This window comes from Coloeus monedula (assembly GCF_965178545.1).
Source record: "Coloeus monedula genome assembly, chromosome: 11".
NCBI lineage: Eukaryota > Metazoa > Chordata > Aves > Passeriformes > Corvidae > Coloeus > Coloeus monedula.
Window position 1 is genome coordinate 5615094 of NC_138791.1, and position 16164 is coordinate 5631257.

The 16164-nt window shown below is 44.0% G+C and overlaps 1 protein-coding gene across 2 annotated transcripts in view; it reads right to left on the reverse strand.

Annotated features, from left to right (window-relative positions):
• STAB1 (stabilin 1) overlaps nucleotides 1–14715 on the reverse strand; it is a 53983-nt gene extending 39268 nt beyond the window's left edge. For both annotated transcript variants that reach the window (XR_014226737.1, XM_082288878.1), the window contains exons 1-11: nucleotides 14425–14715; nucleotides 8830–8966; nucleotides 7260–7375; nucleotides 6083–6168; nucleotides 4968–5037; nucleotides 4065–4160; nucleotides 3520–3636; nucleotides 2587–2783; nucleotides 2256–2389; nucleotides 426–553; nucleotides 123–214 (exon numbers count right to left, since the gene is read on the reverse strand). Coding sequence is in view for 1 of the 2 variants with exons in the window: in XM_082288878.1 (XP_082145004.1) it covers nucleotides 123–214; nucleotides 426–553; nucleotides 2256–2389; nucleotides 2587–2783; nucleotides 3520–3636; nucleotides 4065–4160; nucleotides 4968–5037; nucleotides 6083–6168; nucleotides 7260–7375; nucleotides 8830–8966; nucleotides 14425–14505 (1254 nt within the window). In the remaining variant the exon portion in view is untranslated. The remainder of the gene's footprint in view (nucleotides 1–122; nucleotides 215–425; nucleotides 554–2255; nucleotides 2390–2586; nucleotides 2784–3519; nucleotides 3637–4064; nucleotides 4161–4967; nucleotides 5038–6082; nucleotides 6169–7259; nucleotides 7376–8829; nucleotides 8967–14424) is intronic.
• Nucleotides 14716–16164: the final 1449 nt, after the last annotated feature.

Consider the following 16164-nt stretch of genomic DNA (forward strand, 5'->3'; position numbering starts at 1 on the left):
ATGATTTCTATAAATAGTGCCTGCCAAAGTTCCTCTCTTGTGTCTATCAGTTTATAAAGGCTGCAGAGCTCAAGCAGGGAAGAACCTTAAGACAAAAATTTGCTAAAACCAAGAAAACTTACATTGAATTCCATTCTATCAAGAATGGGAAGAAGGGATGGTACAAAGACTGTGAAGGGCCCATATTTAGTCAGCAACATTGAGCACCCAGAAGCTGTAAAAAGAGGAGCAGTGTGAAGCAGTTACACAGCAATGGTTTAACTACAGCAGTAATTATTCCTCTTTTTAGCTGCACTATTCAATCTACACATTATCAGCCTGGTGCAAGCAACAATTACTTGTTTACAAGGAAGCAGAGGGAGTTTGGCACTGCTACCCTGTCCCCAGTTTGCTCCATCCCCCAAGCAAAATAAAAAAGCATTTACCAAACATTTTCTTGGCGACGTTTAGTTTCCTAGTAAATCTTCCTCGCAAATTATGCTGATTTATCTCACCCAAGAGATCTTTATAGCAACTTCTCCCATCTCCAATCTCCCCTTCTTTACACACACAGCTATGAGACAAGGATGAAATATAACAAACCATTATAAGCCAGTTTGCAAGATATTCAACAAATGCGAATAGGACAACATGTCAGTATCTACACTTGGAAGACCAATGCCAGCTCTAAGAGCTTAGAATCATAGAACGGTTTGGATTGGAAGGGACACTAACCCTAACCCAAACTCCCCCTGCCATGGGCAGGGACACCTTCCACTAGACCAGTTTGCTCAGAGCCCTATCCAACCTGTTCTTGACCACTTCCAGGGATGCAGGTAAGGGCTGAGTAACTTCTGCCTAAACTGAGTGACAGGAAAAAAGATGCACATTTCTGCCAGGCAAACCAATTTGTATCTACCCAAAGAGAATGGAGACGCTTTCTCAGATACAAACAACATAAGGATTGTCTGCTCTAGAGTTCAGGATACAGATCGCCACAATATAATTATTCAGACCTTTCTAACTAGATATTCAGTCAGTTGTAGTCATTACAGCATCTGAAAATCTGAGGTAAGGCATTAAACCCACAGGCTAAGTGACAATCTATCAAACAGCTCCTATGTGACCCCTTGGCTTCAGTGAGAAGCCAGCCCAAGCACATCAGGTAGCTACAGTTCATCTGGGACTCACTGAGGGGCCCAGAGAAGTTAATGACTTTTCCAGAAAAGCTTATCTACATGTGAAAATCTCCGTCCTGGTTCACACGGATTTGTAGTCATCACTCGGAGACTACCAAAGATGTTTTTTCCCGTTTGGGCTTTGTCCAAGTATCAGCTCTGCTCTTTCTGTTTCAGCCATGCAAAGACATGTGACAACGGGAGGAATTTGACATCACTCCAGCCTCAGAGGGCTTGGTGCCAGCTGCTGGGGAACAGATATGTAAGGCAGGGACTGTGCTGAACACTGTGTCCTGCACTGTGCTAACAGATCTTCAGAAAGGGAGGCCACTGTGTGTTTCAGTCCTGGCCTGGAGCACACAATGAGCAAGTGGGTGCTAAGTTTTAGCAGCATTGGAGAAGGAAGGATCAAGGAGATGGGATTGCTCTTTCCCTCTTCAGTGTCTCAGAGAAGCTCTACCTTTTCTTGAAAACACATACAATTCTTGGTGAAGCTTTCTCTGGTGTTTGAGAGGCCATTATGCAAAAATGATCCTATATCCGGCCATATTTCCCATCTAAGTGGTACCAACTTGTAGGTGTTTTGCTTCAAAGGACTATGTGAGGTCTGGTGTTTCTTCACTCAACTTCTCCCTTCCCTGTCACTCTGCAACTCTAATTTATTTATTGCTTACAGGCCTGGCTGGGAGAAGAGACAAAGTCTTATCCCTCAGAAGCAAATGTATGCAAATGTGAGCAAACAAGTCACACACCTCCCTTTTAAAGATTGATTATTAACTGATAATAACCTTCTATCACCACTTGTAGCTTGGGGAGCTACATCTCCAGTTCATATTACAGAAGACTCTGCCACCCCAGATTTAAAGTATTTTGTGACCCACATTCAATTTAGTAATTTAAAAAAAAAGTAGTTTACAATTACTGATGTAAAACTCTACTTTCAACGGGTTTGTTACTAACAGGTTCTTCTCAAAGGGTGACTCTGGCCCATACTCCTCAGATCACCGGCAGTTTCTTAAAAATTCAGCTCATCCAAACCCAGTTTCCATTCTAGCTGCAGAGTAAGCTTCTTTATTTGCAATTTTCAAACTGGCTTACCTAGGAGTCCCCTGAGAGTTAATTTCACACGTGGCAGTCACGTCGCAAAGATACTGCCGGCAATCGCTGGGAAGTGCCAAACACTCGGATGAAGGAGTTCTCCTACTCATCCCAGGCTTGCAAACACAAGTTGCCTAAGGGAAGGCAACACAGTGATCATAGAGCTGCATTTACCATCTTTTACCCTGTTAGTTATCCTACAAAAGAGCTGTCTGGTTTTCCTTTGCAAAATCTGAGGTGATGAGAGCACATTTGACCCACACATTCATCAGTTCATTTGAACAACTTCTCCCCTGGCCATTTTTCAGACCTTGGCTGTTATTGCCCTTACCTCTCCTGGACGTCTGTAAACACAAATTGTAGAGTTTTCTGGACAGCCTCCATTGCTGTCAACACAAGGGTTGATGGGCTGGCAAATCTTTCCATCTCCTTGAAATCCTTCTTTGCAGGTACATTGATACGCTCGTGACCCAAGAGCTTTACATGCAGCAAAGGGGGAACATGGAGAAGGAGTACAAGGATCCTGAGCTGCAATTAAAGAGATTAGATGTGAGCAGAACCAAACTTCTGTTTTCAAAACAGCACTCAAGTGCAGCACAGAAGGCTGCAAAAGGCACGGAAAGAATGGAGCATACGGAATTTGTACTACTAAACTTCTAAAATTTCACAGGAAAATGAAATAATTCCAGAGAGCAGACATTTGGGGGTTTTTATTCTGAGCCATTTGGATGACACATTTTCCATGTTACTTCAGAAACAAAAGTGTGAGTGACAGAGGATGCTTGGATTGATTCTGAATTTGCATTGTGTCTGAGGATACATGAAACTGCAGTTTGGTCAGAAAAACTGTAAAGAGCCAGTGAAAGCAGCTATCCATAGCTAGCTGATCACGTGCATCTTATCAACTTCCTTTTAAGGAAACCAATTCACAAATTTAAATTTGAAATCAGTGAAGAAGTCCTCTAATTCCACACATTATTTAAACTGGTTCAGACTCACCAATATCCTGCTGTCATTATTTAGTACATACTTACAAGCAAGTGCTGGATGGAGCCTGCAACTCTAATTCACTTCTTGCTTTCATGACCAAGTGAGAGGAGAGCCAAAAGCTTAGCCCTTAATCTTAAGGGGATTCATGAAAAAATAGGTTCTTAAGCCTCTGCAGTGAACAGAGTGTTAACAGTAATCGAACTCCTCTGCAGGTACCAGTGCAATAGGATTTTTTCCCAACAGGACCATTTAGAGTCATGGAGAAGTTTCTCACCTTGGCAAGTGCTGCCCTGTTTTCTGTAGCCCAGCTTGCAGTCACACACGGCTGTCCCATCCCTCACCACACACTTGCTGTTGGCCTCACATGTCACACCTTTGCAAAGGGGGAGCTCTGCAATCACACAGCAAAAAGAGTTTCCCTTTGAGCATGTGGGGCACTGGCAGAAGATATAATTCACCTTACAGAATACCTGGAAATAAAGGCAAACGTGGTTTCCTCTGCCAAGGACCCCAAGCTGGCACAAAAGCCAGAGGATATGAGCAGTGCAAGCAGCTCTAAGCTCCTGGCAGCCTAGGTAGTCAGGTCCCCCAAGGCTGAGAGAAAGGTTCTAGCTGGTTTCCAGAGAAAGAACAGAGGCATACAGAAATGGTACATCTTGACCCCTGCTCTTCCCTCTGTCTCGATCTCCAATGCTCCAATCATCCTTCCTCTATATTCCAAACATATCCAGTGTCCCCCTGCCCCTTTAGGGACACATGCACCCAAGCCCGTATCATAGGTTGCTCTCCCAGCCCCTCTGCAGCTAGCAGTGTGTTTACCTTGGTCACACCGGGGGCCCGTGTAGCCTCCATAGCATGTGCAGCTCCCATTCCCAGCGACGCCGCTGTTGCATTCCCCGTGCACACAGTCACACTCTGCAAGGGAAGTCCAGACAAACCTTCAGCCCTTCTGCTGCCTGGCAGTGCAAGGGGCTCCAGGAACACATTGGCCAGCTGCCCTGGGACTTGGCATCCTGGTTTCCCACTAATAATCCACTAGCTCCTTTTAAAAGTTGGCCATGCCAGTCAGAGCTTTGAGAAGGTAAATTGCATGTCCTGGGCTCAAGAACACAAGGTAAGAGCAGCCCTGAACGCAAGATCTAGACCAGCTTTTCAGGCACGTGTTTTAATATATGAGCACAACCACCAAGATCACACCTATCTCACCTGTGTGGACACAAGGAAGCAGGAGCTAGACAAAAAGGGCTCCTGTGACAGACAGGCTGCACTGCCCATAAATCACTTCCCAAAATGTCATGCCTGCAAGGCAGAACAGTGTGTAATTGTTTTTTAAAAGAGGGCAGCAAGAAAGAAGTTGGGAGACAAGTGGAGCTGTTACAGAAGTCTGAAAAACAGTTGGGAAGCGAGTGTGGGTTGTTTCAGGGATGTAGGTAACAGCCTGGCTAAAAAGAGAGAGGAAAGTGGGATAGCCCTGATAAGGGGGGAGAGAGAGACATTTACAACAGGAAAAATGGACTGTTTGAGTGAAAGCCTGACAATAATTTGTTTAATAGGACAGTGCAGAAGGGCACAAAGACAAAATGCCCAGACACCTGCTACTGAACACTGCCAGCTCTCTGTCACTTTCCCTCTCTCCAGCACCTTCCTCACTCAACCTCCCCCTCCTCCTTCCTTGTTTTCAGTTATTTTTGTGAAGGGTTCACTTCAAAGACTTGTTCTTACCTGACTGACAGTCTGAGCCAAAGCGATTTTCATCTCGGCAATTCTGGCAGCCATACCCACTGTACTGCTCCTAGAAGGGGCCCAAAATGTGCCAGATATTATTTTTCTGTATCACTCTGTTGTTTCACACATGGTTATAGTTCAAACTCTCTCCTCATTTTTGATTTTCTGTGATACCTGAAGCAACACAGTGAAGAAAACTGATCTGCTCAGTGCTCCAGTCCTAACCAGCCCCCATGGCAAAGGAGATCCCAGTGTAAGCTGATACACAGAGGGCATACCTCATACCAATGCCAGGAAACTCTGGTGGGCACTGAGGAAATAATGTTCTAATTAGAGACAGACAGGAATGTTCCAGCTGGCTCCTGATCTCTCTCTGAAAAAGGAATCTGGAATTCACTAATACCAGTGGGATTTTTTACATTGATTTTACAGGGCTCAGGGACCTTCAGCATATATTTTAGTTGATATAAGGTGTCTTTGACTTAAGTCCAAAATCAACTTTTCTCAAAGATGAGTCCAAGAAGTAGGATTTGAGCTGTTAATTGAGGATGCTGTAAAAATACACAGTTCGTCAGGGAAAGTTTCAAGTCTGACACTGATTCATTACCCTATACATTTCAGAAACACTGCTCTATCCAATTTAAATGTGGAGGAATTGTTTATGCTTTGGTTGTACTAAGTCTGGGCAGTAAAGAAAAAAGAAAAAAATATCTGCCCTAAATTCTCTTTCTGGTCTCTCCTGCTTTTCCTGAGAGAGGGAGCCTCTGCCTGCCTTGGTACAGCTCATTAATAGCCAAGTGTCTCAGGGCTTCTTGCAGCCACAGACTGACACCAATTATTTTAACTGATCAGGGGTTAAATTCATGCAATTCTTTCTTAATGTCACCCTTGAGATTCTTCCCAACTCCACACCATCACCAATAGTGTTTTAGTGCTATTGCAGACCACACCAATGCTGCAGGAAAACCACAGACACTGATGCTGGAATGGAAGGAGCTGCAAACGGCCTTCCAGGCAGAAGGGCAGCCTTCACCCAGAGCACCTGCACAAACACCACACAAACAACTCCCTCTGGCAAAGCACATCACCCTCGGAGTAAATTGTGCACTGACCTTGCAGATGCAGGTCCCATTTTGCTGTATACCATCCAAGCATGTCCCATGACCACTGCAGGGATTTTCAGAGCCACCTGGACACTCTAGCAGGTAAGAGACAGGACAGATGAGATTAGATTGAACAATCAGCACCTTTCCATCTCCTTCTCTCCTGGGTATTCCAGCTGTACAAAACGAAGGCCTGTTCACCAGCAAATGATCCAGCATGCCTAACACTGCCCCAGAGGTGCATGGTCTAAGGAAAAGTCCCAACAAGCCATAACTGACTGAATTTCAACAAAGGCACTGAAACATTTTTTGAGGTTGTGCCACTGATGCCAGCAGCACTGAGAGGTGAGGGCAGTTCTGGAACTCGGGACAGACAGGAGCCTGCTTTGCAAAGACACTGAGCATTTTCAGCTCTCCCAGACTTCATGAAGAGCTGGAAGCATGCCCAGAAAAACATGGTCCACACATCTTTAGAGTGAGGTACCCCCAGATTCTGGGGACTATTTCTGATCATTTTAGGCACGTGATTCCTCTGATGAAACCAGTTGCTTATTCAAAGCCAGTGTGAGAACAGGCTCAAGCACTCAGTCTCCCATTTTCTGCAGAACTGGAGGGGGTCTTTCCATATTCCATCAGTCAAACGTGTGAGAAATGTTCAGCTTAGTAGGCCTTGCTTTTGGATTTTTGAGACAAGACAAAACAAATTCTCATTACTTGGCATAAATCTGAGTGGGAGTTTTGGGATGGTTATTTTCACCTTGGGTTGGAATTGCTAAGTATTTTCTGTGGCTGACTGAACTCCAGACTATAGAGCAGCACACGTGGCACACGCGCTGCAGACTAGAGGGATATCAGAAAGATCTTCCTCTTCCTTTGGAAACTTTCGTAAAGAGGAACAAAAACATCCCTTTCCAAAAGTTTATTTTTATAGAAGAGACAAAAGGAAGTTCCACCACAGGAGGTTATGTTATGTGTTAAATGTAAGGGGATTCAACTCATCCGGAGCAAAGAGATTATGTGCTGAACAGACAGATATGCTCCCAGACAGATAACAGAGACCTTGTGCATGTTCAAGGAATAATGAAAATTAATCACCTCTATATATATATATATTTAACGCCTCCTATTAAAACTGTTTTGACCTGTTCAGCAGCCAGAGGTTGCAGTAAAAAACCCCAAAACTTACCATAGCACTCCGTACCCCAGAATCCTGGACAGCACTTTCTCTCCTCAATTTCCTTCTTACACATGTGATGGCACCCTGTCAGGGAAAGGGTATTTTCTCCTAACTTGACAGAGTATCTTAAAAAAAAACAAACCAAGATTATGATTACTCCACAAACCCAGCACAGGCCTGCTGGAGGGTTTCTAGGCGATCACACTGCAGCACCCTGAGCTCTGAAGGGAAGGAAGGGCCCTCATCCCCTGTTCCATGCACACAAACACGAGAGGTTTTGCTCCTGGTATGTCCTCTCTAAAGAGGCCCATTGATTTGAACCTCAAAGATTGGTTACAAGAAATCTGTCAGGGACTGGGCATGAGAAGGCATCTTGCATCAGGATGGAAACCTTCGGTGCTGGAGGGTTAAACAGCACAGAAACAAATTTAGGATTTCCAGGGTGACTCAGCATTCGACTTCACATCCAAAATAAGCTTGAAAGAACAAAATCTCCTTTAAGGACTTGGCCCTTTCTGTCTTTTGCTAAAGACTCCAGATCGAGATGCAGTAAATTTGGATTTAATAGCTGTATTATTCACAGATTCTCTGTTAAATCTTGGACAAATGCTTTAAATCCCCCAACAGAAGCATCTTCTTTTCAACCCATCATCCCTTCCCTCTACTCACAGGGTGAGTCCTTGGTGGCAGTACCTCTTGTTCTGCACGTACACAGTACAAAACTATTCTTGGGTCTGTCCAACAACCACCAAAGAGTAGATAACACTCAGAAAAGCTGCATAGATTCACATTATTCTTACACTTCATTTTATTTTTGGCCCCACATCCTTCCCAAAAGGAACTTGGAAACTGTCTCAATAGCATTGCTGCTTTGGCTTCCATCTGACTCCTGTGTGTGCAAAAACTGCTATAAACTGCAAAACTGCCACTGCTATTTTTAAAGTATTTTGAGGGAATCACAGAAAGAGTAGACAATGGAGCTATATATTAACAGTTAACATTCACTGCTGAATACATACACAAACAATAATCTATAGTGTTTCATTTTACAAAAGCCTTCTAGTAAATTCAGTTTTCTTTCATTCTTTTCCTACCAGCCAAACTCAACAGAGTATGAGCAAGGAACACATGAACAAGCAATTGTCATAAAGTGAACTAGGAAGGTAAAAAGTTCAGAGGATTATTGCTGGAAGCTGGGAGGATATACAAGGGGAACTATCATTATATTATTTTCCTAATAAGCCACTAAGGAATTCTGTGCCTGAAACAGGTTTCTATGCTAGACAGACCTCTGTTAAATTGCTACAGCAGGATTAGCAAACTCAGGTTGTTTAGGGCAAGTTAAGAGGTTATTGTCATTTAATTTGTTCTGTGTATATAGAACCTGCCCAGCAGAAAGTCTGTGGGATTTGCAAGGAGACAAAAGCAAAAATAAGAGGGGCCATAAACCCATCTGAAAACAAAACTCCTTGGACCTTTACAGCTCAAAACCACGTGTGTGTTCCCCTGAAGACACACACTACTCCCTGCCTAGCAGGGCTGTGCCAAAAACTTAACACAGTTAGGAAATAGGCCTTACCTGCAGTCCCTTACTCCTAATCTTTGGGTGGTCTTTAACCAGCCTCTTGGACACAACATTTTAGGCACTGCAGCACAAGAAGTACACGCTGTATTCAAGGTGAACATCGTCTTGACATTGCATCGCATGGATTTTAACTTAAAAAGAAAAAACAGAATGGAAATAACCCCAGATTAAATTGTTATCCTAGGCACTTATCTTGCCAACTTGTAATACCTTTATCAAGTTGCACCATTTGTTAGATAGCACTGGGGAGGGCAGTGGCCAGTGCAGCTGCTGGGAGGTACCACACACTCCCATGGGCTAAACCCCGCTGCCGTGGTGCTGCATGCTTGGATCCACCTGGATCTCAGCTAGAAGCAACAGGGCAGGTCACAGCTATCTTATCCTTCCTCTGCAACCCACAGCAAAAATTCTAACCATTTCTAAAATAATCACAACTCTGCACTGCTAATTTCAGCTGATCTTTTACAAACATGTGATAGTGATGTGTGAGGACAAGCCCTAAATTCACAACCCTTGCCAGAAGACACTGAATTAAAAGGCAACACAGCATTTATCTTTTCCATGCCACTCATAAAATCCAGTTCACTGGGTGTTTCATTGCTGTTCCACGGGTCTGCAGAGCTGACTGTGTTAGTTCAGTCTATTTCCCAGAGCCAGGAGCTGCTCACAGAAATATTTCTCATGGCAATTGTTTTTGAGGAGGTGCAGGGTGGTGAATGAAAAGGAAAGGTGCTCTGCACCTCTCTGAACACCTTGATGCTTTGACCCCAGGTGAGAAGGACTCCATAAACATTGGCGTGATCAGGTAGGACACTTGGATATATCACATGGCTGGTGATTAAATCAGCTAAGTCCTTCCACTCAACCAGAATAACTTTAGGGGTTTGGTTTTCCTCACAGGGCTTTCCTGCACCACCTTGCTTCTCCAAATGAAACACAGCCAGAGCAGATGTCAAAGCACAGCCCCAGAGTGAAGGATCATCACATGCCAACCTGTCATTAAAACTTGTGACTTTGCTCTAAAAGATTTCCTTGAATTTCTAAGCTTCTGGAAACAAGCAGCTGCATGGAAACCTCACTGGTAATTTTTTAAAAAGACAGTAGTTGCCCCTGCTGATGACAGAGAAAAGCTGAGAGGCATGAGCTGTGTATGCCCCAAAAGGTCATTGACTGGAAAAAACTCACAGAGCTCATCTCAACTGTGCCTCTACAGGCACTGTATTTTCTAAAAATAAAAATATTAGATCAAATTTTGGGAGGAGGCCTTGATCTGGAATTTTTAAGCCAATCCTGAACAATGCTGTTAATGCAGCAGTTCTCCTGTCCCCAGAACTCCTTGTTTTGGATTCCCATCAGCAATCTCAGCTTTGCTTCCTCTGAACTTAAGCCCAAATACATACATTTGTCTCAAGGCATGGGAGGAAGCCCATAGCTTCCCATCAGTTATCAAGAGCTCAGGAAAGCCCTCCCAGATGATAGCCAGCCGACCCTGTCAGGAAAACCTCCTGAGAGATAACCCCCAAGTCCACAGGGGCATGTCCCTGGAATGTTTCCTGACTTGTTCCCTCTGACTGGAGTCGTTGAGCTTTTTCTCATGTTTATGGATCCACCTTCTGCAGCCATCCATGCAAGAATGCCACCCGGTGAAGGAAATTATTTCTGTGGCTGTGGTTGCCCTTTCCATGGATATTAACTTCTAGTTGTGCTTCTGAGGCTTTCCTACCATACAGCAACCTCCAGTTCCCCTGGCAGCAGAATCCCCAAAGAACCTGTTACGTCAAGGACTCCCTTGCATTACAAAGAGCTCAAACCCAATCTGAGATCCACCAAATCCACCTCTCCTGTGAGCACCAGCTTTACTAATGTTATCCAGCAGAACAGAGATCAGCTTTGCTGTTCCTTATGCTTCCACCAACACAGAGCAGTCAGAGGAGATTTCCTGTTTTTCATGGAGCAAAACAGAGAAGACAAACAATATGGATGAATAAACAAGGTGCTGCCTCCAGAGTACTCTGCCTCTAAAGATCAGCAGTGCCATTGATGGGGTAGGGAAGAAGTCCTTCCAACCATTTGATTGGAGCCTAAATTAGGACTCCAGATTAAAGCTGGGCTTTTGAAAGGAGCCAGTTGAAGCCAGGAACACAGATGTCACAGAACAGCACAGCTCCTCTATTTCTAGCTCCACCAAATCCCAGCATTAACTTTCCCTGAGACAATGCCTTGGAAAAAGGAATGGGAAGATACCTGAGCAAGAAATACAGATGTAGACTCCTTCCTATGAGTTAGAATTATGCCACAAACCTTTACCAGGTATCTGAGCCACTCTACCTGTTTCAAAAAGACCACATAAACAGTAGAGAACCAAATACTAAATTAAATTCTCCAACCTTCTGCTTCATCTGCACTTTCAGGCATCAGACACAGTTGGGCCATCAGATGTGTTCTCTGTCATGGTGGTGGAGGAAGACACCATTATTCATACATTATCCTATTTCCCTTCTCCTTCCTTCATCAACGTGGCTCCATTTCTCAATGGAAATGAAGAGTGGGAGAGGTGGATGCTTGCCATTCTTCCCTGTTGGCATGTTTAATTACTTGCAGGCCTCTAAGAAAAGACAGTTATTGTGGAATCCCCCCATCCCTACTGGGACACTTCATAAGCTTTAGGCAGCTTTCCAGTAAGACCTTCCCCTTTTTATAAGGAAATATGCTTGTGTCAGCAGCAACAGGCAGGAGGAAAGAGGAAGAAAACAGCTGACTGGAAAAGTATTAAAAAAAATATTTCCCTTCTTATTTGAGTGACAGAACTGATGAAGCAGTCATTTTCTGGAGAGTTTTGTGTCTTAGGAAAACAGAAGAAGGAATCAAGGGACAAAAACGCAACAGTCCAGATACTCAAATTCTGGAGAGGATGAAAGACAGACAGAAGTTTGAGTCTGAAGTGGCTCCTGGGGCACAGCCTCATGGAAAACAATGATGCACTGCTCCCTTGGGCTCATCTTTGCTGTTTCTAAGTGTGAAGCCACTGGAAAGGAAGCAGCAAGAGGGAATGTCTGTCCCTGTGGTGCAGCAGTGCTGCCTGGTGACAGTCACTGTTCTGATCAGGTGATGTTGTGAGCCTGGACTGGATCACAGTTTATGTACAAAGTAACAGAAAAGGAGGACTAATGCTCTCAAATATCTCCAAAATGAAAAGAAGCTTTTAAAGCAGAAGACATCCAGCTGCAGCCAAAAGAAGTTAAGAGCCAGGGTGCCCCTGTCTTCCAGGCTGTGCTGTGCTCTCTCCCTGCACTCAAATGCTTGTGCAAGAGCAGCTACTGCTCTCTGCGCTCAGCTGACACACATCGAAGCTTCTGGATGCTGCTGTGTTTCCTTCCCTCCTCTCTGAACAGATGTCCCTCACTTCTCAAGTGCTCGTTTCTCGTATTCCACCTCAAAAGAATGAGCTGGGAAGTATTTCGTAAGAGCTAGTTTAATTCCCTCATTTTCACCCTTTATCTTTTCCTCCCAACCCAGAACACAAATCCTTCTGCACGGCAAAAAATCTCAAGGAAGAAAAAAAACTTATTTGGACGTCAGTGTTCAGCTCCAACAATCCTGGGAGCCAGTTCTGGAAATAGCCATTATCTAATGAATCACCAAGTTTCCAGAGCATTTGTCCTTTACAAAATAGAGCTGGAGACACATGCTTGAGTCATTACAGCCACGTACCTCCCCAGGAAGTTCTCAGTAACACTTGAGCTGAACAGACCAGCAGCTCCTGGACACACAAACCCTTCACACTTGTTCAAGGGACACCTTTTAGCATGAGGATGACCAATCAAGCTCAGAGATCACATAAGATCTTCCATTGCCCTAGGTGTTTCCCAGCATCTCAGCTGCAGAGGTCTGGAAACATGGAGATGCTGAGACCACTCTCCTCATTTCCCACCTGCCTCCATTCCTCCTCCAGCACAGCTTGGGATTGGCCTCCTCCCAGCAGAAAAACTTTCACAGTTCTCACATCTGCTGCATCTTCCCCAGCCCATAGCAAGAAGTATAAAAAACCAAGTCAGACTAACAAATTCACTCTCGTGTTTGAACCATTAAAGCTGAGCCCTGACATAACATCACTGAAAAACAGCACAGAATCTCTCTTCTCTCTCAATGGCCCATGTGAGCCAACAAAAGCCTCCTGTGGAAGCACTCCTATTCCAATCAAATCCAATGGGTATCCTAAACTACCAGAGAAGGCTTCATTAAATCCTTATTTTTCCTTATCTCCCATTAAAACCTTTCAAATGTTTCTCCTCTTTCTCTATAAAGAGGGAACTTTTTGAGGAAAAAAACTCTAAAAGGGAGTTTTTCCTGGATTAAATAAACTGCTTCAGAGGTGATTCAAAACATTTAACTTCTCCGTAAGTAGGTACTCACTACCTGATAATGTAATGGTTTCCTGGCGAGCCAGACTCCTCAGTGATTGCAGAGATCAACAGACTGTCTCCAAGTAGAGAGACCTACATTTCCACTTACACCAGCTGAAGACACGAGCCCACGCCTCTGAACACAATCTGGAACCCATCTGCCTGGAACCCACGTCTCCAGACAAATGAAATTGACCCCTAGAGACACTTCAGGTTTGTGCTCAAGTCACCTTAATGATCCTACAAGCCTTCCTAGTAGTCATTTATAGTCCTTTCATGAAAGAGTCTATACAAAAGCTTGCACCCAAAGGTCTGACACTGAAAAACCTTTCTAGTCCTCTGGCTTTTTGTAAATCAGGTCCTTAAGACCCACAGGTCTGCTCATTCCCCACAGGCCTTGCTGTGTCATTCAAGACAAGACAACCCTCCATAGGGAGTTTCCCTTCCCCAGGGAATTTCCAAATGCCCCCCACAACTCCCGCCTTAGCAGGCCAGTTCATGTCTCCAACAGCAGGACACAAGAAGGGGGATGGCAGAAGACAATATAATGTGAATTAGTGTAAATTCCAGCCCACAGGAACTGGGCTGCCTCCCCATGGAGTCTAGAGAACAGATCTACAAAGGCATCACACATTCTCCTAGATGCTGCTGCTAAACGCAAGAACAGAGATGAAGGAATCAAAAGAAAATCAACAAAATTGAAATAAAATGGAAGTATTCAACAGTCCTTACTGAGGAGCGCTTGGGAAATATACTTGAAACAAACTGTTGCAAAGGAACAAATTGATGAGATTGTAAAGATTTTTTTAAAGTAAAATTCTCCTGGGAAACTTATGGAGCTGTCCTGATGGATACAAAGTTCCCATCCCACATACTGAAACTAGCAGAAGACAAAGATGCCGAGTATTTCCCTCTGATACTGCTACTTTCAAGTTCAATGCCGAACACAGACACAAATTTAATCTGATTTAAAACTCGGGTAGCTCCCTTCAACCTTATATTTAGTTCCTCAGTTTGGACTACAGAGAAGATACCTTACAGCCCTACAGTTTTTACAGATGTTATTCTGCACCTAACTAAATGTAAATGAAAAAACGAGTAGTGGAGAGGACTATTTCCTACCATGCTACCGTCCAACCACGAGGAACTGTTCAATGAACATTTAAACAAAGACTCACAGACTTACCTTCTGACTCTGGCAGTCAGCTGTGGGAGTGAAGCATGCTGCTAAGAAGAAAAACAGCAATCCAGGAGGATGCATTTTCATGCTTTTACAGGCAGGACCCTTTACACAAAAGGGGTGGTGAGAGAGGCTGCAATTTCTGTAAGATAACACCGCCTACTAAGAATCAGATCCAAGACAAACCAGAGGTTAAAAGTAAACAGGGAGAGAGCATTTTTGCACTGTGCTTTTTGGCTGCAAAGCCTTCAGAAATGGATCTGCTACTTCTAGCGTTATTTCTGAATCAACATAGCCTTTTTCTTTCCATTCTTTTTTTAAATGCACAGGCAGAACTCCTTAGTAAAAGGTTTACTCAAAACAGGAACATCTACGGATTTCCTCTTACATATCAGTTCAAAACAGAAGGAAGGAAATCCTTAGTTTTCAACTAATTGGAATGAAAAGAGGCTAACTGTATGCTTAAAAGAAGGCAAATCCAATGGGCAACCTTAAATACTGTAAATTCATGAAGGGTAAGTTAATTTCCTTTTGCCACTGATGTGAATATGTCTGTAACACCTCAAAGTGAAGGTAGAACTGACCACTGCCTACCCCAAAGTATGCAAGAACAAAGCAGTGCGAGTGACGGGCTGTGCTTCAGAGCTGGAATGGAGCACATTGCATCAATCAATCAAGCACTTTGGGCAGGCTTTGATATTTTTTTTAAAAATAGTTGACTTTCTCAGCAAGAAAAGCATCACATTTTGCAGATGCTATGGCAGCAATGGCAAAATTTATAATTTTCCAAACACTCTGCTGACAGCTTGATGAATCCAAGGAGCACTTCCACAGCACTCAGAACAGGAAAGTCCCTAAACAGGATTAAAAAAAATACACACTAACCTGAGGTACAGTCTGCAATTTATATTCTCCTTTTAAACATTACAAAGAATTGATTATTGACAGATTTTCCATGGCCTTTGCCTCCTTACACTGCCAAGAGAGCCTACTATACTGAGCAGTCTAAGGACTGCTTCTGTTAGCAACAAATCTCACCAAACAATGAGGGACCTTCTTATTTTCAAGCCATTAATAGTCCATGAAGGTGCCTAAATGAAACCAGGACAGGGAACTATTCTTGTATTTACATAAATAATGAGAGCATTAATACTTTTTTTGCCCCTGCACCCCCACAAAGACACACATGCTGTAACGTATGAGGCTTATAGGAACTGCTGTACTTACTGGTGCCGTTAGCTGTGCTTTACTTCTGCCTTCATCCTACAGGGAAAGCCAGCATGATGAACAGCCAGCCCTGCTATATATCCCCCACTAACAGGAAGCAGATAAGGCACACAACCATCCACTGCAACCCACGTGAGAAGCACCAGCCCACAGCTCAACCCAACAGCTCAGCTCACTCATCCTGCCACAGGACAACTGCAGCCCTGGGACTGTCACTGCCCAATGGGTGCCACTCTGTCAAGGTCAGAGGGTTCACACTGCTCTGGAAACCACTTGGTTCCCCGAAGATCTTCAAAATGAGGCAAAGGCATCGTAGCTCAAGGCAGCTCTGGTGGGATGGGAAAGTCACAAATGGACAGTGGGGACACTCGTGTAGCGAAGGGAAGCTGTTCAGTGCTTTCTTTGCCTGCAGTCGTGGCCCTGGGCTGGTCATGGAAACACAAGAGTGAGGCTGCTCCTCTGCACCATGCTGCCAAGAAGGATGTTGAAGATTGTTGATGGGTTTTCCAAGAGATGGCT